The sequence below is a fragment of the Labeo rohita genome, chromosome 6 (assembly GCF_022985175.1).
Source record: "Labeo rohita strain BAU-BD-2019 chromosome 6, IGBB_LRoh.1.0, whole genome shotgun sequence".
NCBI lineage: Eukaryota > Metazoa > Chordata > Actinopteri > Cypriniformes > Cyprinidae > Labeo > Labeo rohita.
The window spans coordinates 21,793,128-21,819,625 of record NC_066874.1 but is presented as its reverse complement, the minus strand read 5'-3'; the positions used below and the strand labels follow the sequence as shown (position 1 = coordinate 21,819,625).

Below are 26,498 nucleotides of genomic sequence, written 5' to 3'. Positions count from 1 at the left end.
CTTTTTTACAAACAAGGATGAAGAATAAGAAAGAGAAGATAGAGACAAGTGAAAGAGTGGGAGGATGAGCACATTACTCTTGTCTTCAAATTTCAGTCTTTCAAAAACAATGTGATGTTTTATACTTTTTTTCTTCAATGAAACAGTCTTCATACAGTACTACACACGAAGGACATACATGCTGGCTATGAAGAACTGACCTCAGACAAAACATTTTTCTCCCAGCTTGTCCACATTTGTCTAATTTTAAGCTATACAAATGATTTGTGTTATGTAAAATAGCCTAAATGTGCCTAGAAGCAACAATGTACAACAATGGAATGGATTTAATATATGCATATGGATATAATGAATGCAGCCACTAGAGAAAATATTACTGATTTCATGTTTTTTGTTTGTTTGTTTGTTTGTTTTTTGCATTATCCATTATTACTGTATAACATTCATATTTACGTATTTAAGAAGAAGAAGAAGAAGAAAGAAAGAAAGGACTGTGCAAGTTCTATTAGATTTTGCTATGTAGGAAAGTCTTTTTTCTTTTTCTTTTTTTCCTATTGTTTTTCAGTATTCAGTTAATTTACCTAAAATAATTACCATTTTATTCAAGAAAACTTGAAAAAATATTTTTTAAACCATGCTTTTATAATACGTACCATTGATGACTGTTATTAGTTAATTAACATAAAGAATTAAAATTGCACTATAAGGTGATACTTTAAAGGGGTGATAAACTGTCTTTTTTATTATTTTGTACTGTCCTCTGAGGTCATTATGAGCTATTTTCTGTCCTGTTTTGACCCTCCTCATCTGAACGTTCCATTTGAATAGGCGTGGTGAATTGTAGACTCGGAAATAAACGCCCACTGCTATGATTGGCTAACAGTTGTGTATGTTTGACAGCCTACATCCTTCACAGATGGGCGCTGCTGTGATTTATACTCAGTACATATCAAACGATCTGTAATAACAGACAAAGCAATAGTGACCAAGTAATAAAAACACGACAGTACTGTCAGATCCAATATAGTAGGAACAGTCATTTAGTTTCAATCCTTCTGAAAATCCGGCTGTTTGCAAACAAATCTGCAGAAAATCTACTGTTGCATCCGGAGCCTTCTTTATGGTTTGGTTTCTGTGTAGACCTGCGTTTGCCTCTCGTTATTTACCTACTCTATGCGTGAATTGGTGGGCGGGGCTTAACAGGCAGTGATGTAGAAGCAGGCATTGATCTGTGGAGGCGGAGTTTAGCCACACTATTACATCATAGAGTGGCACATTCCACAGCCAGTCATGTTTGGCAGATTGGCTTCAATGTAAGCCATTTTTAGACTAACAAAAAAGTTTTAAGTTCTGAAATTTACAGGATGTTTTTATAGTACAATGACCTCTCATGTCAAAAGATCAAGGGAATTTTGATTTCCCAGTTCATGACCCCTTTAAAGAGTCAGATTATTCATCCAATAAACAGCTTACATCATTATCAAACCATTTAGCAGTTTTGTAATGTGAAATGTTTGCAATGAGTATCATACTATACACTGACCTTTGTTTTTACACAGATTTCAAAGAAATCCAGCCACATATATCAAACTGACATCACACCATAGTGCTGATTCAATGGAAACCCTGTGCAAGACGGTCATTAAGACCTAAAGAGACTTGAAATGCTGGTCTGGCCCTAGGCTGAAGGCACTCATGGAGGATCAATAGGGAACTGGTGAGATCAAGGGTCACTAATTACGAGCAAAAATGAAATTGACGGAATCTCACAAAGGATGTTCAGAGAGCATTTTTAGTAAGGCGGATATCTAAACCCAATCTTTTTCTGCAGACCATGTCCAGTGGGGCACAATTAACCACGCTATCCATCCATCACATTGATCAATCTAGGAGTGATCTGTGTCGAGGCAAACACAGCAGATGTTTACTCTCTCGAGATTACAAGGGGAGTCGACAGCTTCCTGTTTTTTCTGACCTCTGTTGGCTTTTGTAAACTTGTAAAGGTGACATGTTTAATTATTTATGATCTTCTCCTACAAGAAGATGTATGCATACAAAGGACATTTTAACTCAATGCACACTCACAAACGCACTCATGCCTGTCAAACTGACCATGCAAGTAAGCACAGAGCCCTGAAGTCCACGTTTCAATGTCTTCTACCAATTAAATGTGACTGCAGGAAATAAAGCCTCTTGACCCAATCCAACCAGTCCTTTGAACAGCGTGAGCAGCCCACTTTAAAATCCCAGAGTGCTTCACAGCCAGTTAATGTCACTTTGACATGACCTGCTCTCATGAGACGCCTCAGCCTTTGATAGGTTTAGTTCAACACTAATTAGTCTGACAATCTGGGAAAACATAAACAAAAGCAATGCTGATTAGTTAATTATAAGATATAAGAGAGTTCGAAGTGCCATTCTAATATGTAATTGTGCCTTTGTTTTAGACAAAGTGGATTTCTAAATTGGTCGCTGAATTGGTTTATTCCTCTACACAACAAGCCCATACCAATTTGCACGTGCCCTGTCACATTTATAAGCCAAGTGGATTTTGAATGCAGCTTCCAAAAAAAAAAAAAAAAAAATTTTAAAATTAAAATTGAAAATATAAATGAATAAAATTGTAAAAATAAATATAGTTGCAAGCAGTAATTACTGGGAATGAAGCGCTTAAGGCATGTAAGCACATAAGGAAAAAGACATGCATATTATTTAGCAAGCCTGTAACCACCCAAATCAATGATTAAAAAATCCAGGTAATTTACCATAGAAATATGATACTTTTTAAAGTTTACTGTGGTCTAATGTCCTTAAAACTTTGCATGCTTGTTTAGAATCACATGTTGCATGTGCTCACCAGGTTTCGTGAAGTTTTGAGTTTTCCTTTAGGCTTTATAGGATTTTGGGTAAATTTGGACAGGCCCATTTTCTAAACGACCCCGTTATAGTTTTCTAAATTTTTTTGATAATTATCGACCTAGAGAGTCCAGAGAATTGTACTGCAGTGTTTTTTTTTTTCTAGACTGAGTGAAAAACCTAGGACTAGTTTGCAAAAGTAGGTTTTTTACATCTTCTCAATCATTTAACAAATGATTTTATTGACGGCAGTGGTTCTAGATGCAAAGTTGTCCAGAACGAGGAGTTCTAACATATGATATGAATATTGCATGTATGTGCCAAAAAAAGGTGCACTGTACAATCATTCTACGCCCTTGAAAAATGCGATATCACCACCCAGTGGCCGATTTCTTTCATATTTCTCACAGACCTTTAGGGCCATGAGTCAAGCAGGCCCACCGAGTTTCGTTCCGATCGACCTCTGTTAACCTTAAAACCGGTGCTCAAAATTCATCAGCAGGTGGCAGCCATGTTTGTTTTTTTTTGAGATACGCAAATGTCCTTATAGACACTTGTGGCACTTTGTACCATGACCGTGCATAGCAATTTTCATGTTGATAGGACAAATGGTTGCATAGTTATAGCCACGTGTTTTTTTTTCCCCTCTTATAATGTCACCAAGTGGCCAAGCTTTGCAACTTTTTTCCTGCTACCTCAGATTGACCTCTTACATAAGTGTTTTGAGTTTGGCAAAGATATCTCATTCCGTTCAGGAGTTTATTTTACTAAAAGTGGTCTTGCCCCTTTTGAACATTTTGGTGTCGCTTTGCAACGGTGAGTCAAAAACTTATTTTTTTTAGAATTGTTGATATTCACCCTCCAGGGAATCTTTCTGGCACTGGTTTGGTTCAGATCGGGAGAAAAACCTAGGATTAGTTCGTAAAAGTAGGTTTTTCAAAAAATGCAAAATACACAAATGTTTCACCAGGCTCACGATCGAATCTGAGGCATGCGTTTTGAGCCAAGGTTTCAGACGACATAAGACACTTGAGCCTGAAACCGACGGTTTAGGAGTTACGAGCGATTTTGTACTTTTGATCGCTGTAGTATCCCTGTCAGGCTAATTGGGGCGAGACTTGGTGATGTTGTAGGCGGTCTAAGTACTACCATCCCTCCAAGTTTCAAGCCTCTACAACTTACAATTTGGTCTGCACAATAATTTATGTGGAGATTGCTGATCCTTGGCCATTCAATTACAATAGGGTTTCAGCACTACACAGTTGAATCCCTAAATAAAACAAATATATAAAATAATTTGATCAAGTCTTATTATTTGACCTGCACATGTTCTCAAAAACATTGAGCTGCGTTCATAGGAGTTTTATTCTGGCCTGTGTCAATTCCTGATCCCATAGTCTTCTCTTCTACCAACTGTTTCCAGTTTTTGCTATAATATCAATAACGTAGAGAAATAATTACAAAACAACTTGGCTCAACAGCTTCACCTTTTGTAGTCAGCAGTTGATTCCCGGTGCTTGAGCTCAGTCTGATAGTGAAAAAAATGAGCACTGATGGGCGCTAAATTAAAACGCCAGCACAACCCGCGTGACTAAGAAGCAATCAGGCTGTGCTGATGCCCCGCTCTGGCAGCCGGGAATGGAGCGCGTGGCCGGGAGACTGAGGCTTGCTCTTGGGCTGCAGCAGTGCTCCTGGAGTGCGGCCACATGGGAAATTACTTCAGGGAACCGCTGCCTGAAGCATGAAATTGAACCCATCCGGTGCATCTGACTGGATCCCTTCGTAATATTTAAAATAATTATGTAGCAAAACTCCTGTGCAAGGTTATAATAGGCCCAGGCCTTTGTCTCTCTGGCTAAGCTTGTCACCTATCAAAAGAAAAACAACCGCGATAGGGTCTCACAAATGATAAAATGTCACAGTGATAATCCAAACTGACAAAAGCCCTGACACAAATTAGACATTACACATCAAAAACGAAAAACACAGTAAAGTATCTGTAGATGTACAAATTAGACACGTCAAAACAACAAGTATTCTTCTAAAGCCACTGTAATGTTTAAGGCCACAAAAGTTGCTCTAACAACCTACTTTATACTTCTAAGTCAAGTGACTTTAATCATGTAAATAAGTAGTAATAATGTGTATTACATTTATTAAACAACTCTGAACAAGTGAAAAGCAAATGAACTCTTATGTCATGTTCAGCCAACAAGAACAAATAAAATCAGATCTTACCCTGTAACATTTATACGAAAACAATAAGTACTGCATAACAAGGGTAAAATTCACTTCAAAAGCCAATTTGCGGAAAAGAATTATGCTGAAGCAAGAGATGAGTACATTCTGCCTGTCTGTAATGTATGCCATTTAGTAGCTTGCATGTTAAAGTCTTTTGTAGTTTCTCTTAGTAGCACACAATGCATTTCAGTCTCAGTTTTTAATTACAAAAGCATCTAATGCAATGTCTATCTCATTTGTTTTAAATCCAGCAGTACTGGGGGAAAAAACACCAACCAATTTCTAAAGAATCCAATCAGACTCATGATCTTGTTAACGTGAGATCAATGGAGAATGACACATTTTAGAAAGCAACAGAACAATAAAGTGAAAAAGTTGCATTGTATCGTATCATATGGAAGTTAATTTAATTTTAGCCAAAGCAGAATGTGAGAATGCTGGAGAAGAGTTTATATAGCATATACAAAAACACAAATTTACGTATTTGAGTGTAACTAAAGAGAAACAATGCCACACACTGATTGAGGAGATTGTTCCCAGAAGCAGAGGTCTTGCAAGCATGTTGAACGTTTTCTATTCTTATGCGTTTCTTGGAAAAAAGGTTTACAGACACGTTTTTATTTGCTCACCTGGAAGCCAATTACAGTCCAATGTCAATGCCTAAGGCAGTCTGTTTTTGTTTGTCTGGATTCAATCAACACTGAAAAGTCTGCAGCACTCAGCTGCTAAGTTCCAGAATGTAAGTGTAACTTGTTTGAATGTTCAACAGTTTTAAAGCATAGCAAAAAAAAAGAAGATATATTTTCTTACTGAAATATGAATTATGAATTAACATGTTGCTAAGTGGTTGCAAAGTGCGGAAAGGACATTGTTAGGTGGTTGTTTGATGTTTAAAACAAAATAACATTGCCTTTTTTTCAGAATTGCATGATACAAACTCGCAATTCTGACTTTCCTCAGAATTGTATGATGTAAACTCGCAGCTGCGAGTAATAATGTCAGAAATGCGATATAAACTCATAATTCTGACTTTTCTCAGAATTGTGAGATATAAACTCGCATTTGCGAGTAATAATGGCAGAACTGCGATATAAACTTGCAATTCTGACTTTTCTCAGAGTTGTGTGATATAAACTCAGTCGCAAATTATAAAGCCAGAATTGCGATATAAACTCATAATTCTGACTTTTCTCAGAATTGTGAGATATAAACTTGCAATTGCGAGTAATAAAGCCAGAATTGCAATACAAACTTGCAATTCTGACTTTTCTCAGAATTGTGAGATATAAACTCGCATTTGCGAGTAATAATGTCAGAAATGCGATATAAACTCATAATTCTGACTTTTCTCAGAATTGTGAGATATAAACTCACAGTTGCGAGTTAGAAAGTCAGAATTGCAATATAAACTCGCAATTGTGAGTTATAAGGTCAAATTTTGAGGGGCCTGATATGTTCTCAGAATTACGAGTTTATACCTCACAATTCTGACTTAACTGATTTGCAACTCACAATAAATTCACAACTCTGAGAAAAAAAAAGTCACAATTCTGAGGGAAAAAGTCAGAATTGTGAGTTTACATCTCGCAATTCTGAAAAAAGGCAGATTTCTGAGCCACTAATTGAGCTCCTCACAGTCTATCATAATTCACTATAACAATATTTCTTGTCCAGGTCTGTATGAAGAAATAAAGGTTTAACAATATAGAGCAAACAGTTTGACCAAAGACCCTACAGTATATGCAAATCCATCCTTCAACAGCTGGAGGGGCCAAGAAATGACCCTTCATCCAACCCTAATTTTCACACACACAGCACTGTAAACGTGCCTTTCAAATACACACCCGCACACACTTCATCAAGCTGATTAATTACCACCCAATCACGGCAAGGTACCCACCTCGTTTTTCATAATCATGCCAGCATATGATCCCAGATTTGGTTTTGTACAAGCACCTGAGTCATGTCCACACGCTTCTGTTTATTACTTTTTAATGCAACTATAATGACTGCCCCGCTGTTCCCATTGATCAAGATATCCCATACTGAGAAACCACAAAGCCGGGGCCGTTTTTCAATATTACTCACTTAATATTAGCAGGATGAGCACAACATGATAGTTTGCTGTAATGGCACGCCAGTACTTACATTCTGCATTACCAGAGGGAGGCTAACATTCAGGGACCTATTTGAGACACAAAGAGGTGTTTGTGTGAAGAAACCGTGAAGAACTATGATCCATGTGACTCCGTGTGACTTTCAAAGGCCTCTACAGAGGTTCTCCTTCTATCAAAGCCAAGCGTAGAGCAATTTTGAAAAGCAATCTAACACAGGCAAGGGGATATTGGAAGAATGTGTCTGGATACCATTGCAAGCTTTGACCTTGGACTAATGGGAATACATGCATGTATGTGTGTGCACTGTATGTCTCAAAGCTATCCGAGTGCCTTTACCTCAAAGCATTTGATCAGCATTTAGACAAGCATGTGGGCTGATTTGGATAGACATTAACAAGCAAATCAAGCAAAAGTTTCTGCAACAACCAATCCAGCGGTGGAATCCACATCGTACTTGAGACAAATGGCAGTAATACACAGAATTTCACACGTGTCCATCATATGGTGACGGTCTCTGTGGGTGGGATCTCTAAAACTAGCACAACCTGCACTCATTTATGACACAGTTGTCATTACCATTTTATTTCATTTTTTAAAGACATGCAGAATAAAAACATGCTGAAGGAGAGAGGCAGCAGTAAGGAAGCAGGAACTCTGATCAAAATTAGAGAACACTTACAGTTACCTCCAAGTTATTGGTGTTAATCTGGTATCTGATGCCAGTTTCCTTAATTATTTGACAAATCCCCATTGGCAGCTTTTCTCCAATTTTCACTCAGATTGCAAGATAGCAGGACTCTCTTAGGTGACCAAAACCCTGTGACAAGAGGTTGTCCAGATGAAGGTGAAAGCGATGACCCTTTTCTCCACTTCAAGAAAAGGTGGTTTTCCAAATTGGTGATTTGTCGAATATAGCAGGTTTACAATGACACAAATTCATTTCCCCCAAAAAGACTGGTTGTCCACATAAGACAAATGCATGAAAAGACAGGATAATGCAAAGACTCTCAATAAGAAATCGGTTCAACACTGCAGCTGGAATTGCTTGCCAGTTCAATGCTGAATATGGTAAGGGTTCATCCACACAAAGCCAGAGCTTCCCTATCCAAAATGTTTACTTCTCATTCTAAAAGAAATTCTGTATAAACAGTGTCGTTGTGTGATGTAGTACGTAGTATACATGCCAGACCAGTATGTGCTGTAATTCTACCACAGAGATATACTAAAAACAGAGAAGAAGACCTGGAGCATGCGCATAAACCTTGCGCACTATATACAAAATACATGTATTAAACTATTTAATAATCTGTGTTTGTGTTAGCTAATTAAAATACAGTCATTTATTGTTTGTTCATGCTGTTGTTGCTGTTACATGATGTAGCGGTATCTGACTAAGGTCGAGACCATTGTTTCACAAATCATTGTTTCATACGGATTGGCTGTATACACGAAAATGCAAGGTTGTCTTCCGATTTATCCACCCTGGGACCTGGTTTCAGGCTCCCAAAATGCCGGATCCGTCTGGACGAAATGGCAACATGCTACAAATTTTTTGTGTATACAGCTAAACACGTCTCCATGCGAACAGGCCCTAAGAATCTGTCTCGACATGTTTAAGAGAATAAAAAACACAATTAATGCATCGCAATGTGGGATATAGTACTGCACACAATCTGTACTTTTGTATACTGACCATTTTGGCAATGTTGAAAGTCAACAAGATATTTCACACATATGGATGCATAAATTTGCATACTGTTTAAAATGATCACACTACATAGCATGGTAGTATACATTTCCAAAAATAGCTAGGTCTCCCTCATCCTTTCCTGGCCATAATGTTACAGCCAGAGGAAAAAACACAGGCAATAGTTGATCAAGTTTTTCGATCTGATCTTGCGATCACTGAACTGGAAGCTCCACTTTTATTCGGATGTCAAGAAGTAAAGGAAAGTGAGACAGAACTGCTTCAGACTCAGAAATCAAGTAACAGCTGAATCAGAGCACAAGGAATATGTGTAAAAATGTGATTTGCATGTGATCTGAGTGGACAATATCAATTACTAGTACACAAGAGAGTGAGTATGCCAGGGGGCGTGAGCATTACTCCTGCCAATTAGCAGCTGGAGCCTATTTCGGCCAACGGCAAATTCACATCACATGGCCAGTGAGAAAGGCTTAGTCCACAGCTTAAAATGACAATTACTGAGATTGCCAAACAGCCACAGGCAATCCTTTGTAGAAAAACAAACTAAAAAGAACTGTATGCATGCGCATAAAAGTCAAAACTGCACTAATATTATCTCAGTTTATGTGCATGACAAATAGGTTTAGTACAACAGAGAAGACCGTCTAAATATATAGCGTATATACACAGCCTTTGAAAGTAGAAACCTATAGGGTGAATTCGAAAATAATCCAATTTGAAATGAATAATAATGGATCCAGAAGCATTATCTGCCAAACAAACACATTTTAAATGCTATAAATATGAGCTTTCCAGCTACTTTATCAGTTATCATTCTGGTTTAAAACAAAGTGTCAAAATATCAGATCTGTTCACTGGGTTTTGCAGTACAAATGCACCCTAATAGACCCTCTGCTGACTATTATGCTGTTGAAATTAATCAAACAACAATATTAACGAGAAACGAAAGCCACTCACCACTCTTCATGTATTTATTTGTTTTTAATAACTGCCTGTTTACTTGAATAAATACTTGGAAAACCTTGATGCAGTGCTTGATAAGTGAAGAAATACTTCAAGGCTACACAACACTGCTGTAATTTAATTAGTTAACATTTATATTTGCATTGCCGTTCAAATGTTTAAAAGTTTTTGATAGTCTCCTATGTGCACCAAAGCTATTTATTTGATTAAATATGCAGTAAAAAGTCATATTGTGAAATACTGTTATAATTGAAAATAACCGGTTTTAATTTATTTATTTTAATGTTTAATTTTAATATTTAAAAAATGAAATTTATTTCTGTGAAATTGAATTTTCAGCAGCAATTACTACAGTTTTTATTATCACATAATTCTTCAGAAATCATTCTAATATGCTTGAAATGGTGATTTTTATTATCAATGTTGAAAACATATGTGCTGCTTTTTTATGAAACATATACAATTTATTTGTTAATGAAAAGAAAGTTCAAAAGAATGCCATTTATTAAAATCCTTTGTAATATTATAAATATCCTTACTGTCAATTTTGATAAATTTAATGTATCCTTGCTAAACAAAACTGGGCAAAAAAACTGACCCCAAACTTATGGCAATGTATCTTTAACATATAAAAAAAAATAAATAAATAAATAAATAAATAATTTCCCATGGCACTAAACTAAACTAAACTAAAATAAAATAAAATAAAATAATTTCCCATGGCACTGAAATGTAGACTTTTTGATACAAAATGATCAAAATCAGTTAGCAAAATATAACATGCACAAACTCTCATCCACTCAGGTTACTTACTGCAGGTGGAGTCTGCTTCATCTGAACCATCTGGACACTCCGGTTCTCCATCACACCTCCATCGGGCCGGGACACACTGCCCATTCTTACATGCAAAGTCTGTTGTTGCACATGTCTTTTTTGCTGTTAAAGAAAAGAGACAAAGGTAAGTATAGAAGTATATACATCAAGGCTGTTTACTAAGAGGTCAAAGGTCAGTTCAGCTGTGCCTGCTTTTTCACATCAATCTTAAGTAGAAGGTGGAATGACTTTTTTTCCAACAACAGTGAAACAAACTACACTACTAAATCTAGTCTGCAAGAGATGCCATGCCAAAATTAGATCATTTGAGAAACACTAGTAGACTTGCACTTGATAACAACCGTTCTGCTGCAGAAATAAAGAAGAATGTTGAGCAGTAAAAGACTCACGCTTCAGATTCAAATAACAAACGGCACGCGATATGAGGCTAACTGCACCGTGTGTCTGTGTCGTTCCTCTTGTTGTGTTTATAGTTTAATTGGGAAGAGAGTTTGAATGAATTGAACGCACAGCTCCAGCGGGAGCAATTACAAAGGCCCAGGTACACATCACTGTGAATTTATGAACCCATACTTTTGTTTGCGTATGTGTGTGGATAAAGACTGCTTTGCTTTAAGTCCTGGGGTAAAAGAGCCTGAAGGGAGAGCGACTGATGATACTGTCAGCTCTCTGGGAGGGAGACCAATAAGAGCTTTATCAGTCAGAGAGGACACAGTGATTTAACACTGTTCGCACGTTCGGATTTTATCATGTGCATCAATTGAACACATGCAGTGCCTGGTCTGTGTAGGTGTGCTATTCGCGAATGCCAAATATTAATTCTGCTTTCTTTTCTCGCAATCGATACGACTATAGTAAATCCTTTAGATGAAACAACATACTTCATTTTATTGTAACGGTAACATGAAACATTCAGAATCCATGTTATTTCCATAATCTTATGTAACAACATCCAGACCAGACAGCACGTTATTTGCAAACTTATTTTCAGCTGTTCCTTTTAATAGTTAAAGGAGAAGTCCACTTCCAGAACAATAATTTACTCACCCCCTTGTCATCCAAGATGTTCATGTCTTTCTGTCTTCAGTCGTAAAGAAATTATGGTTTTTGAGGAAAACATTTCAGGATTTTTTTTTTTTCAATAATGGACTTCACTGGGGCCTCGATTTTGAACTTCCAAAATGTAGTTTAAATGCAGCTTCAAATGGCTCTAAATGATCCCAGCCGAGGAAGAAGGGTCTTATCTAGTGAAACGATCTGTCATTTTTTTGGAAAAACAAAAATTTGTATGGGATTTATCGGGATTTATCGCATGAACCAATCACAGCTGAGCATAACCAGTCATATCCAATCATATCGCGATTGAGGGATTGGCTCCTTTCATGTGACTTCCCCCATTCATTTTCTATTACCACCCTCAAACTCAACGCACTGCTTTAGGAAGTCTGTTAAAACTCAATGGGCTTACGGGAGGTGAGAGAGACACGGACCCCCGCTGTAACTTTACCTGCTGGTTTCGCTGTTGTACAATGTTTCTTAAGAAAAACGAGTGATTTATACACTTTTGTAATATTGGCATTGTTTTTTTTTTTTTGTACTACAAATTTTTTTCTTATCCAGTTTTGAGAAGGCGCTGCCTCCCTTACCTCCTCGGAAGAAACACCCGTGACAGCAGATACTAAAACTAAATAAACATTGATTTACTGACATAAAATATAGGCTTTAAAAACCTTAAAGGAAAAAAGTCAACCAGATAAGAGAAAATGATGAAAACCAACCAAACGACAGCAGAACATTTTCAAACAGTCACTGAGTAGCAACAGACCAGACCAAAAGAAATATTCTGTGACACTCTTCTCTGGAACGATGAGCAAATCCCAGGCCCTTGGCTCTCATCAGAACAAGAGGATTTTATTTAAGTCTCCCCTATCTTCCCAGCCAAGCTACCTTACACTGAAACAAGCCAAGAGATTTAGCAACTCGCACATCATAGGGGCCATGTCCCTCTGCCCCTTATCTTCCTTTGGAACCAGAGGCAGTATGTTATGGGTTGAGCACCTCCAAAGACTACAGAGAGAGGTGGTTAGTGAGCTCTGAGCAGCGCTTAATTACCCAAGATCCGTCACCAACCTTATCTCAAGGACAAAGCTTGACTTTGTCACACCCTTCATTCCTTTCAAGCTGAACATATTATTAATTTTCTTCAAGGTGAAGTGTGTAATTTTGCTCAGTGTTAAAGTAAGCCATTTGTAGGATGATTCCAAAAAATATCAAAAACCAAGAATTACATAGTGTTCTGTAATTACTTGTGATTAACTGCACCTAAAATTTAATTTTTTAAATAAATATATTTGTCATTTGCTTCACACTGAAACGCCTGTAGATTTACGTAGAAAGACAGTATATTTTAAATTGTTTAATGGCAAGTATCACAGATACCAGTAACGTAACTGATGTTATTTACGGATTGATTTTGGGGATAAAATAAGTAATCATACGCAATCAACACTGCAATAATTTTTTTGTGTTAAAATCACTTTTTTTTACATAAACCCATTTTAATATCACATTTGTGACCCTAGACCACAAAACCAATCATAAGTAGCATGGGTATATTTGTAGCAATAGCCAACAATACATTGTACGGGTCAAAATGATCAATTTTTCTTTTATGCCAAAAATCATTAGGATATTAAGTAAAGATCATGTTCCAGATATTTTGCACATTTCCTACTGTAAATATATACAATTTTATAATTTAAAACAAAATTTGATTAGTGATATGCATTGCTAACAACTATATTTGGACTTTAAAGACGATTTTCTCAATATTTAGATTTTTTGCACCCTCAGATTCCACATTTTCAAATAGTTGTATATATTTTTGCTTAATATTTATTATAAAAAAATAATACATAATTTTCCTGAACAACAGCAGGAGCAGGTATGGAATGCCTGTTTCCATCACTGAATAAAAAATGTTATTGTGACTTTTTATCTCACAATTCTGACTTTTTTCTCAGAATTGTGTGATATAAACTTACAATTGCGAGACATGAACTCTTAAATCTGACGTTATTCTCTGAATTGTGAGATATAAACTCCAAATTGCATGTTATAAAAGTCAGAATTGCGAGATACGAATTCAAATCTGAGTTTTTTTTTCAGAATTGCGTGATATAAACTCACGATTATGAGAAATTAAATCAGAATTGCAAAATAAAAACTCACAGTTCTGAATTTTTCTTGCATAAGTGAGTTTATCTTGCAATTCTGACAGTTTTTTTTTTTTTTTTTAATCGAGTTATAAAGTCTAATTTTGAGAGGATAAAAAAAGACTGATATGTTTTCAGGATTGCGAATATGTGACCTTGGATCACAAAACGAGTCATAAGGTTCAATTATTCAAAACTGAGTTATACATCATCTGAAAGTTTAATAAATAAGCTTTCCATTGATGTATGGTATAGGATAGGACAATATTTGGTCGAGATACAACTATTCGAAAATCTGGAATCTGAGGGTGCAAAAAAAAAAAAAAAATCAAAATATTGAGAAAATTGCCTTTAAAGTTGTCCAAATAAAGTTCTTAATGTATATTACTAATCAAAACTTAAGTTAAGTTTTCATATATTTACAGTAGGAATTTTACAAAATATCTTCATGGAACATGATCTTTACTTGCCATAAAAAAAAATCATTAATTTTGACCCATACAATGTATTTTTGGCTATTGCTACAAATATACCCCAGCGACTTAAGACTGGTTTTGTGGTCCAGGGTCACATATAAATCTCACAATTCTGACTTAATATCTCACAATTGTGTCTTATAAAGTCAGAATTGTGAGATAAACTTGCAACTCTGAGAAAAAGGTCAGAATTGCGAGTTTATATCTAGAGAAAAAGGTCACAATTACCTTTTTATTTTTTTATTCAGTGGTGGAAACATGCTTCCTTAAGTACGACAGGAAAAATGTTGGGGAAAACAAATCTTTTTATTTTTATTTTTGCAGTTTCGTTGGATGCCTCTAGATGCACAGAACTACCACCGCAGTGGCTTTCAGTGAATATATTGGCTCGCAGTAACATGCTTAAAATTAACCACAGAAGCAAAAATCATTGCTTGAAGTATTGCCAGATGTTGCTGACTTGGAGGATGGAAGGGAGCTGATGTGTAAACTGGGGGTTATGTTGCGTCGGTTTGAGAAAATGGGCCAGCTCAAGTGTTGGTTTTACTAATTTTCCTGTAGGACTGCCAATGCAGGCAGGCAGCTTCAAGCACCCACTCATGGGATGTGCTGATTAAAAGATGGTATGTATTACAAGCAGCAAATACTTCATTATGCACATACACATACATAATCAAAGATTGCATATACAGTGCCATGATTTGTGAGCCATACAAAAATCATAAATCACGCACAAGGCTGCGCAAACAATAAGCGCACACGTGTCATATATAAACATTAGGCTTGTCTCTGTGCAAATGTTATTTTTCTATTTCCCTGGGACTTCCAGGAACTGAGTGTGCATTAGTGTGTAGAAACAAAGCAAGAGATGTACGTGTGTGTGTGTGAGTTTTCCGCACAGGTAGGCAAAGCCATGACATTCCCAAGGTCCCATGCTCGAAAGACCACACTGATTACTGACGGACTGCTGATTTGTGATGGTTAGCGGTAGGTGACCTCTTAGTGTCCGCTGCCAGCGTTCCACAAAATGGCCAGTCTGCACAGGACACAGCGCAGCTCAAGGTCAGCATCCTTCAATTTTCACAAACCATTTCCTCCAAGACTTCACAGACAACAAAGACCGCAGTCTAAACACACTTGACACCTTCAGCTTCCTGAAAACAGCCAAATTACCAATGCAATTTTAAAAAGCAGATGGGAAACTGTCATTCCATTTACTTCAGCATGGTCTAAAGAGCTACTTAAACACAATGAGCTATGCACTTTATGGCTTTATTTGCTTACTTTGTGCTAACAAACTAATGGCTGAAGGTGGTTACGACTTGAAGAGCTTTTCGAAGCCATACTCATTTATAAGGTTCTAAGAATCTGACGCTGGTCTAATGCTTGTTAAGTTTGATGTAAAATTCAATAGTCTAAGCAGCTGGAAGAAATAAATTAGGGACACTAGATCAGAGGTCTATAGCGTGCTGTTTGGGGAGGCGCTGTGATTGACTGGCTGTGGTTTATGTGGTTCTGAGTACTCGTTTGAGATAAGAGAGCCCACCTATTATAGGATAAGGCAATCGCAGAGCCATCTTGAGCAGGGCTATAAACATGGACAGGTCATAATCGTAAATGGAGTCTGTGAGAGAGGCGCCTCAGTGGGTCACCTTTTTCTGCTGGGATCTCTCTTTCTTTCTTCACTTGTCTGTTTGAGCCTCACGGTCTTTTTAGATGAAATCGTATAACAGTTCAAGCACAATGCTGACATGAAGAATGAGCAATTGGACTATTTTAACAGTGTTCTTACTACCTTTCTGGGCCTTGAACTTGTCAATTCAGGGCTCTATGCTTAATTTTCTTTTTTAGGAGCACTTAAATTTAGGAGCACCTTCTAATGAATAATCAAAAAAACTGATCAAAAAGTAGATTCCCATTACAAGGTGATATTTGACTCCTTAAAGTGATTTACAGGGGAATTTTGTTTTTACTTTTCTAACGGCATTTTTCTTAACTTTATTAAAAGTATGTCATCTTTTATGTCATTTTTTTAATGATATTTTTTTAAGCTTTTTAAAAAAATTCTAATAAAATTAAATCAAATCATTAAATAAGTTCCCATTCAAATGAAATCAGTATTAACAAAATTAATTTGTACTACAGAGGTGGCACAGAAGAACACAAAAGTGGCTTGTAGTTGTATTTTCATAAGTTTAATGAGGCTCAGAGGTGGCATGAGTGCAATCAAATTCATAAATTCATGTTGAGATTAATGTTTTAAATATAACATTTTGAATACAGAAATATTAAATGATTTAAATAACTGAAAAGATACTTTAAAAATAAAACTAAATCTGCCAGTCGGTGGCAGCAAGTCACTGATTTAATTACTGAATCATATAATTCATTTGATTCGTTCAAACAGCTGATTCATTCGGGAAAAAAAGAAAGTGACTGTCTTTATGAATGGGAAATTGAATTATTGACTAGATTTGTTTAAAAATACATGTTCAAGCAAGCTGTGTTTGAATGGAGATGCACAGCAGCTCAGTTGTAACTTGTTTCAGACTATTTTTGATGATGTAATAAAGCAAAATCAGGCAATAATGTTATAGTCAGACAATGTAATCATTTAATATTAACTTCTTGTTTATTTAACTGTTGTATTAAATCAGTATCTCATTTACAAACTCCCTTAAAAATAGAAACCTTTGAAGCTCCCCTCAGCACAAAGACAAATATGCTGATCGGTTCGGTCGCACGCAGTAGTTTTGGTGACACAGTAGAGCCCTGCAGTTGCATTGTTGTCTTTGCAGGGTCAGAAAGCTCTCAAATTTCATTAAAAATATCTTAATTTGTGTTCTGAAGATGAACAAAGGTCTTACAGGTTTGGAACGACATGAGGGTGAGTAATTAATGACAATTTTCATTTTTGAGTGAACTATCCCTTTAAGGGAGGAATAAAATAATTAATCAGTTTTTTTAGAAATCAAAGAATAAAAGGTTTCTGTACAGGGATGTAAGGCCATCAATTCTTGATTTACACACAGAAAGACAAGCATAAACAGAACCATGTACAATTCATACGCTAGTAATTTTCCTCCCACTACAGCCTAGTTCTCTAGGGATTTACTACCTGTATTGTCACAGTACTGTGTTTCTGAGAGTCCACTTGTTTAGTAACCTATACTTATGTAGCACACACAAACTGTGAAAGGTGAAAAGCATTGCGAAGGTCTTCGCGCATGCTGAGACCTACGTGTGAGCATGTGTAAGAAAGAAAGTGAGGAGGATAAAGCATGTCAAGGGAATCAAAACAGTATAGTAACAGAAAAATATGGGTAAGGTGAGAAAAAACACCACCCCATAAGTAACTATGTAAAAATGCCTGGTTACACGTACTATACAGTGACATGCAAAAGTTTCGGAACCCCCCCTAAGTGACTGTATAATTTTGCACAATTGAGGGATTCAAACACAGCTATTAACAAAGGTGCATTCACTGATGAACCTTCGAAAACATGAAAATGTTTTAATTTGAAGATCAAGGTAAATTGTACTTAATTTGTCTTCCGGGAAACATCTTCTGTTGCTTCTGAAGGGCAGTACCAAATGGAAAAACTTATATTTTGACAAAATAAGAAAAATTTGGACATCTTCATCCTGTTCAAAAGGTCTTCACACCCCGGCTCTTAATACATTGTATTTCCATCTGGTGCATCGGTGAATGTTTGAACCTTTTTAAATAGTTGTGTTTGAGTCCCTCAGTTGTTCTCAGTGTGAAAAGATGGATCTCAAAATCATACAGTAACTGCTGGAAAGGGTTAAAATATGCAAAAGATGCTGGAAAGTTATAAAATCTGCAGGACTTGGAGGATTTTTCTGAAGAACAGTGCTCAGTTTAACTGTTTAGAACAAACAAGAGAACAGCCATCACAAAAAAATAAATTAAAAAAATATATATATAATCGATCATCCAGGTAACCATACACAGTATAAAGAACCAAGGGTTCCCAAACTTTTGAGGAGGGTTATTTTAATAATTTCAGCTATTTTTTGTCTTGTGGACTACATGTAAACATATTTTATGTAAAATATCTTACTCAGGACAGTACTAAAAAAAACAAAAAAAAACATGCATTTTGTATGTTCTCTCTTATTTTGTTAAAATTATTCACATTTTCAAAGATTCTAAAAGGGGTTCCCAAACTTCTGCATGGCACTGTATGTGAAGGTGTCTGTGCATTGACTGGTCAGTTCACCCACTGCCAATGAACTACAAAGAGTGCAGATGTGAGGAGACCTACACAAGAAAGTCTGACACCCTAAAGAGAAAAAAGCTTTTGAACACACACAGAATAAAACATCAAATGCCAACCAACATGTACAGAAAACACCAAGGAATGGCCATAGAATTAATTCATGAAACGGTACAGACCTAGCAACACAATACTAATAAATCTGTCAATTTTGCATATTAATTGCCATCACTTTACATTCCATTTTTTTTCCAAGTTTGAACTTACGAAAAGCTGGTGCAACTCTACCTAGACTTTTGCTGCAAGCGACCTAATGTCACAGTACATTTCATCTTCTTGCATACTGTAAGTGGTGGTCAATCTCTTTTTCCCATAAATATTAAATGTGAAAAAAAACGCATCTACAATTCTCAGTTCTTGCTGTGAGAATATCAACACAGCGTCATGAAGTAAAACACTGCAATACTTTGAAATATTACAGTTTTTCTCCGTATCTCTAGTTTGCACCTAGAAACTTTGGTATCTACAACTCTGCGAGTGCACAGATGAAAAAAGCTGGAATAAAATTAGAAATAATAAGCAAACAGCCTGCAAAGGTAACAACAAGATTAAGCCTGAAACCCAGGTGGATTTCAAAGAGCACAATTGAACTCCTTTGAGGAAGTGAGGAGATAAAGCCCTGTGAGCACAGCTTTACACTGACGCTTCACAGCTCAATACCACACACTAATCTGCTTCCACTGCTTCTGTATGCAGATTGTGTGAAAGCGCCTTCATCAGACACCTCTCTCGCCTTTTTATTTAACACTTCAAGGAATTCGAGTATGTCTGTGAAAGAGGTAAGACGGAGGGAGGCAGTTTTGACGGTGCACGCGAACTCAAACACTCCCGAGTCAATAAACTCCCACACGTGAAAAGCTTAAATCGAGCATTTTGTCTGGTTGGAGTTTGTTCTGGAATCGCATAATGCCTTCTTAAACAGGAAAAAAGATAAATGCGGTGTGAAACTAGGTCCATTTGAAAGACCAAGTGGCACAGGGACGTCCCACTGAATGGAGCATTAGGGAGCTGGAGGTAAGATGTAGTGCTACTGCTGCTGTCAGCAACTTGGCTGGAAATAAAAGTTTTCCTGAAGTGCTGATCCAGGACCAACTTCTTACAACTAAATGCAGCTAATCCATGCAGAAATATGCAAAACTGGACTTATGTCCTTACAGCAGCAGTTCAGAATGTCAGCAACAACCCCAGCGGCATTATATATGAGTGGAGTAAATTTTTAGGGTTTTTAAAGTTTTTGAAAGAAGGCTCTTATGTAGGGGCTGTCACGATTCCTTGATTTGAGTACTCAGTTTTAAAAAAATCCTGAATTGCATTTTGCCCATGTTGAGTAACCGGCAAAAAATTGTAAATTATTATTACCTCATTGTTATTATATATGTATTTTAAGTAATTTTAAAGGCTATTGTTCACCTAGGTCTATTTTTATTCCTACAAACAAATTTAATTATAATTATCCGATTATTCGATTAATCGTCAGAATAATCGAGCGATTACTCAATTACCATAATAATCATTTTTGTAGGGTTTTTTACATTTTTGCAAAAAGGCTCTTAGGTAGGGGCTGTCATGATTCCTCGATTCAATTTGAGTACTCGATTTAAGAAAAATCCTTCATTGCATTTTGCCAATGTTGAGTAACTGGCAAAATAATGGAAATTAATATTGCCTTAGTGTTATTATACATGTATTTTAAGTAATTTTAAAGGCTATTGTTCACTTAGATCTATTTTTATTGCTACAAAAAAATTTTATTGTAATTATCCGATTACTCAGAATAATCGACTGATTACTCAATTACCAAAATAATCATATTTTTAGGGTTTTTAACATTTTTGAAAGAGGGCTCTTACGTAGGGGCTGTCACAATTCCTGAATTCAATTCGAGCACTCGATTTAAAAAAAATCCCCTATTGCGTTTTACCTGTGTTGAGTAGCCAGCAAAATACCGGAAGTGGTGGATTTCATGGACAAGAATAAAAAAAAATTATTAAATTGTTTTCCAAGGCTGCTTAATATATTAAACCAATATAAAGTCATAAACATAATGCTACTGTAAGTTCACAGTAAAGAGCCCAGTGGAGCATCTCAAACTCCATTTATGCTTATTGTTGTGAGTTTGGGTTTATTATAACGTTCATCTGGGAACGCAATGTGTGCCACTTTATCAGGTTTATAAGGTAAATCATTTATATACCTAGCAAAGACAGGACAATACATCAATATCTTCCTCAATATGCTAACTGTTCATCGCAATTTCAAAATAGAAGTTTAAACCCTCACTCTGAGTTTACATGTTACACGTGTCCACATACTCAAAAAATTAAAGTGGCTGTAGCATTTCTGTTGTAAAGAAATGGGCAAATATTAATGATTAAGTGGACATTTGAATTAAATGTTGTTTAGTCAATATTAAACAAGGATCAGATCACGCAGTAAAGTTTTGCTGCCCTCTGCAGGCATTTGTTATAATGCGTAACGTCCGTTTGTGCATAGTACATTACGTATTTTAACAGTTTTGCTCAAAATCATATTTACTAATTATTGCTATTATATATGTATAATAGGTAATATTTAAATCATTTTAAAGGCTGTTGTTCAAAAATGTATTATAATGATCTCATTACTCGATTAATCGTCAGAATAATCAACAGATTACTCGATTACTAAAATAATCATTAGTGACAGCCCTACTCTTATGCTCACCAAGGCTGAATTTATTTGATCAAAAATAAAGCTAAACGTTTTCCAAATATTTCTTCTTTAAAAACACTAAAAGAATAATAAAAAAGAACAGAATCAATAACCAAATCATTAAATTCCTTAAGATTCCCATTCCTAGAGCAGATTCTCATGGGATGGACTGTAACTGATATGACCTGAGAGAACAGAGAAAGACCTATTGATGGGAAATTCAAAGGGAAGAAGGGGTGAAGGAGAAAGCTGTTCCTATTAGCCTGTTTTATGTTTGTCTATTCCTCTCTGGCTGTCCTTTCCTTCTCTCACGCTCTATTTATCTCCATTGATTTCTGAACTGTTGATGTTTCTCCTCAAACAAACAGAAGCACATCAAGCATAATCACACAGTAACTATTAGTACACAAATATTTACACTGGCCAGTGAATTGGTCCCTTTACTCCGAACATCACTTCCTGATTTTCACTTACTCTAAACTTCTCATTTCCCTCGGTCATCACACAGTCATATTTCATATCTAGAATCAAAACACAGGAATTGATGAAGATAGATTACGTTGTTGTCACCAAAACCATCTTCAGTGTCATTCTTGGTTACTTTGGAGCCCAGTGCCCGAAGGCACGTGGTTGATGCAAACACAGACAGTTGTTGTTGTGCTTTTTTTATTTTCAAGTCAAGATGAATATACAGTAATCAAACAGATCATGTCAAGGTCTGTCAAAGCAAAAGCACATTATATTTGAGGGCCCTCAGTAATTAGATGGCAAATACAGATGCTTTTTGGTGAAAATGCATGTGAGGGAACAGTGCGGGCAGCAAGAGAGTGAAATAACGGAGCGACACTAATTCAACTTTCAGTTCTGTAAACTGAAAAACAAGACTGTTGAATTGTTGAATAAAGTTGTTATTTTTGTTTTCTTAGCACACAAAAAGTATTCTCATAGCTTCATAACATACGGTTGAACCACTGATGTCACATGGATTATTTTAACAATGTCCTTACTACCTTTCTGGGCCTTGAACGTGGTAGTTGCGTTGCTGTCTACACAGGGTCAGAAAGCTCTCAGATTTCATCAGACATAACTTAATTTGTGTTCCGAAGATGAACAACAGGTGTGTGAGTAATTAAAGACAGAATTTTCATTTTTGGGTGAACTATCCCTTTAAACTTAAACGCCATACATGTTTACTGTCTAATCACTAAGAACCACCAGATAATAAAGCGCACCTTTTAAAGCATTCAATGCCTAATTAGTTTTAAAGGACGGTCACTTTTTATCGACATAACGCAGTCATGTTTTAGCATCAAAAGCCTGGTGATGCAGTTCGAGTCTGTTTAACGTGTGATCAAACTGCCATACAGGTGTTTAAGCACGTAATGGAGCAGGTGTGTGAGAACGTTATTTGAGTAGATGAAAAACAATTAGAGGCCAAACACCCCTGTTAGAGACTACACGTACGCATAGAGCTGAGGGACATCCCAGAGCATTGTCCTCACTCTTTTTCCTCATATTTGTAATGTCTTTCCTCACACACACATAAACACATTTGCTACCCACCTGCAGAGTCTCAGTCTCCTTGATAGGTCAATGTTCTAATCACATCCATCAACTTCTCTAGCTCCTTCTGCCTCTCGTTTGTTTTCTCCATTGAAATGACTAGCCCTCCAGCAGTCTGTCAGTCAAAACAAGTTACCCTTCTATTTTTCCTCACCCTGTCTTTGTGTCCCGCTGTCTCTCTCACTTTGCCACTCTTAGTGTCTTCAATATCTCACTTGTTTCTGACAGAAATTGGATCAATAATAATTTCAGCATGAATTTAAACATTTCTCATCAACTTTTAACACCATTTTGTTTGAACTATGATATCAATATTAATTTTACAGCTCTATACACTTAATCTATGTCAATAACAGCTTCTTTTATTAACGAGAAGTTTACACATTTTGATTGACTTTAAATGAGAACTCTTGAGTCAATACTTAATGAAGGAAAAAAAATGAAAATTCTGTCATTAATTATTCACCCTCATGTTGATCCAGATAGACCGCAATGCATCTGACACATTCAAGGCCCAGAACGGTAGTAAGGGCATCGTTAAAACAGTCCATGTGACACCAGTGGTTCAACCGTAATGTTATGAAGCTATGAGAATATTTTTGTTTGCAAAGAAAACAAGAATAATGACTTAATTCAATTTCTTCTATGAAAGAAACGACACATGCATGTGGTGCTGCTGACGCAGGAGCCAGCGTTCTGATGGCATTCTGACTCGGATTTCATCACAAATATCTTAATTTGTGTTCTGAAGATGAACAAAGGTTTTATGGGTTTGGAACGACATGAGGGTGAGTAATTAATGACAGAATTTCATTTTTGGGTGAACTATCCTTTTAAAAACTAGGGCTATATGAAACCAGTTTATTGTTTTCCCAAATTCTGTTTTATTTTTTCCTAAACTCTGTGTTTTTTGCGTAAAGTTTTGCTTTAATGGTTTAATGAAATTTTAAATCAACAATAAAGGATGTGTAAGCTATTAAATTTACAATTTTTTCCCCCTCACACTTCTGTTTTAATTTGATACATTTTGTAATTTAGGATTTAATACAAATTTATCAATCAAAAACATGAAAAATAAAACTTGTAAACAAATGAAAATAAAACAACTCCTTCGGTTTTATCATCACAGATACAAGTCCATAGCACAATTTGAATATGATTAATTTTACATCCCAACTTTTTGTTTATTAATCCAAAATTTGCCAAAAAATTTGACTGAATTCCGTGATTCTGTCACAGGGCCCTATTTAAAAACAGAGCAGGCCTAATAGAAAAAGAGTTAGAAAAAGAGACAAGGTAGTACAATTTTACTGTCTTTGTAGACAGGAAAAGTGGCAATTAAAGTGTCCAGCTGAGATGCTCTTTGACGGGAAGAGTATTTTGGTGTCAGTGCTGGATCTATCTACTTTTCGTCTACTCCACAGGCATGCATTACTGTAGAGAAAAGCTTAACAGTCATATCAGACACATACTGTACACAACTACAGTATTCATATGCACACAAACAAAACCATATGACACATACTGCAGCATATATCTTAAACATTATTAACTATGTTTGCGTACAGCATGAAGTTTGGCATAGAATATACAGTACACAGTAGCTTGTTTCTTTTTAAAATGATTAACAATAATTCATAATAAAACAAAATAATTGGTTACATAACAACTGAGGGACTCATATGCAACTATTACAGAAGATCCAAACACACACTGATGCTCCAGAAGGAAAAAAACAATGCATTATGAGCCGGGGGTGAAAACTTTTGAATAGAATTGAGATGTGTACATTTTTCTTATTTTGCCTAAATATTGTATTTTTTTCATTTAGTACTGCCCTTCAGAGGCTACAGAAGATACTTACATGTTTCCCAGAAGACAAAACTACAAAATAAGACAAAAAATATTTACTGTTCTTTAAATTCAAAAAGTTTTCACCCCCTGGCTCTCAATGCATCATTTTTCCTCATGGAGCATCAGTGAGCATTTGAACCTTCCGTAATAGTTGCATATGAGTCCCTCAGATGTCCTCAGTGTAAAAAGATGGATCTCAAAATCATACAGTCATTGTTGGAAAGAGTTCAAATACACAAAAACGCTGAAAAACCAAAGAATTTGGTGGGACCTGAAGGATTTTCTGAAGAACAGCAGGCAGTTTAACTGGGGTTGTAAACTTTAGAATGGATCATTTTTTATAAATTCAACAATTATTTTCTTTTGTGGACTATATGTAAACAATTTGTATGTGAAACATCTTATTCACGTCAGTAAAACATAATAGCATGCATTTTGTATGATCCCTCTTATTTTGGTAAAATAATTAACATTTTGCAGATTACGAAAGGGTGATGTAAACTTTTGACCTCAACTGTATTTTAAACTGTAAAAACAGTTGGATTCTTTCAACAGAACATTTTAAAGAACTATTTATTTAAAAAAGAAATATTTTGTAACCATGTTAAAGTCACTTTTGACCAACTTCATGAATACTTGCTAAATAAAAGTAGTTATTCCTTAAAAAAAATAATCATACTGACCCAAAATTTTCACTTTTAGGAGTACGCTAGCACACAGAGAGTTTTAAAGCTAAGATACAGACTGAAAGCCACAAAACTTCAATTCTGATTTCATAGCGCTTTCAACAAATAGAGCCCTGGAGGTGAGAAGTGTTTTACGATCACGGTCATTTCTGTTTACTACTGTTATTATGTGGATGAAAGTAAACAAAGCATGCTGCACAACTTGTCAACAAACCTCTTCTCAACTAACACAGTTTACAATAGCAAGGAATGTTACGTATCAAATAGCAGGAACAAAAACCCTTTATACACTTGCTTAATGAAAAGGGTGTAAACCCTAAATTACTGTGTTTCAGCAACTGCAAAAAAATATGAAAAAATCTGTGGGAAAAAAAAGAATAACAACGTGCCAGAGATGATTATAAACTTGTTGTGATTGATGCGCTCGGCGGGGGTTTACAAGGCAGCAAGAATACAATACTTGAGACGACATGCTGATAAACTACATCCGATCTCAGTGTGAAACCCGTGTGCGTTTGTTCTCGTGTGTGTGTGCGAGTTCTGCGCTGCTTCATCTGGTTCAGTGCCCAGTCATATCCTATCATCACAGTGTGTGCTCAACCAATGAACACACTGCCTTTTGCTTTATTAACACAAATGTATGTACGTAAGTCTGGTTGCCTTTGGAGGACCGAGGGGGGGAGCCTCGACAAAGCAGCGAGCCCCGAGACAAAAGATGTGGGCAAATCTGCCCTGCTGACATGGAAGAATTCATTTCAATTACAAATGTCCTCCACAGCTCGGCAAAGACGAAACGCAACAGCCCTCCACCAAATGGAGTGTTGGAAAGGAAAGAGGGTGCAGTACATAGAGCGAATGAAGACGCAAAAACAGCAACCTGCTGCTTTGATTTGCTTGGAGCTTGTGCTAATGATGCGGTGACATTATTCCCTTCGTGACAGAGGATTTTCCATCACAACGGTTCGCTCACAGAACATGATGCAATGAAAATCC

At 36.3% G+C, this 26,498-nt stretch overlaps 1 protein-coding gene across 6 annotated transcripts in view; it reads right to left on the bottom strand.

The window, feature by feature from the left end:
• lrp8 (low density lipoprotein receptor-related protein 8, apolipoprotein e receptor) overlaps nucleotides 1–26,498 on the bottom strand; it is a 201,431-nt gene that overhangs the window by 97,081 nt on the left and 77,852 nt on the right. For all 6 annotated transcript variants that reach the window (XM_051111510.1, XM_051111513.1, XM_051111511.1 and 3 more), the window contains exon 3: nucleotides 10,699–10,821. In XM_051111510.1, the coding sequence (XP_050967467.1) occupies nucleotides 10,699–10,821 (123 nt within the window). The remainder of the gene's footprint in view (nucleotides 1–10,698; nucleotides 10,822–26,498) is intronic.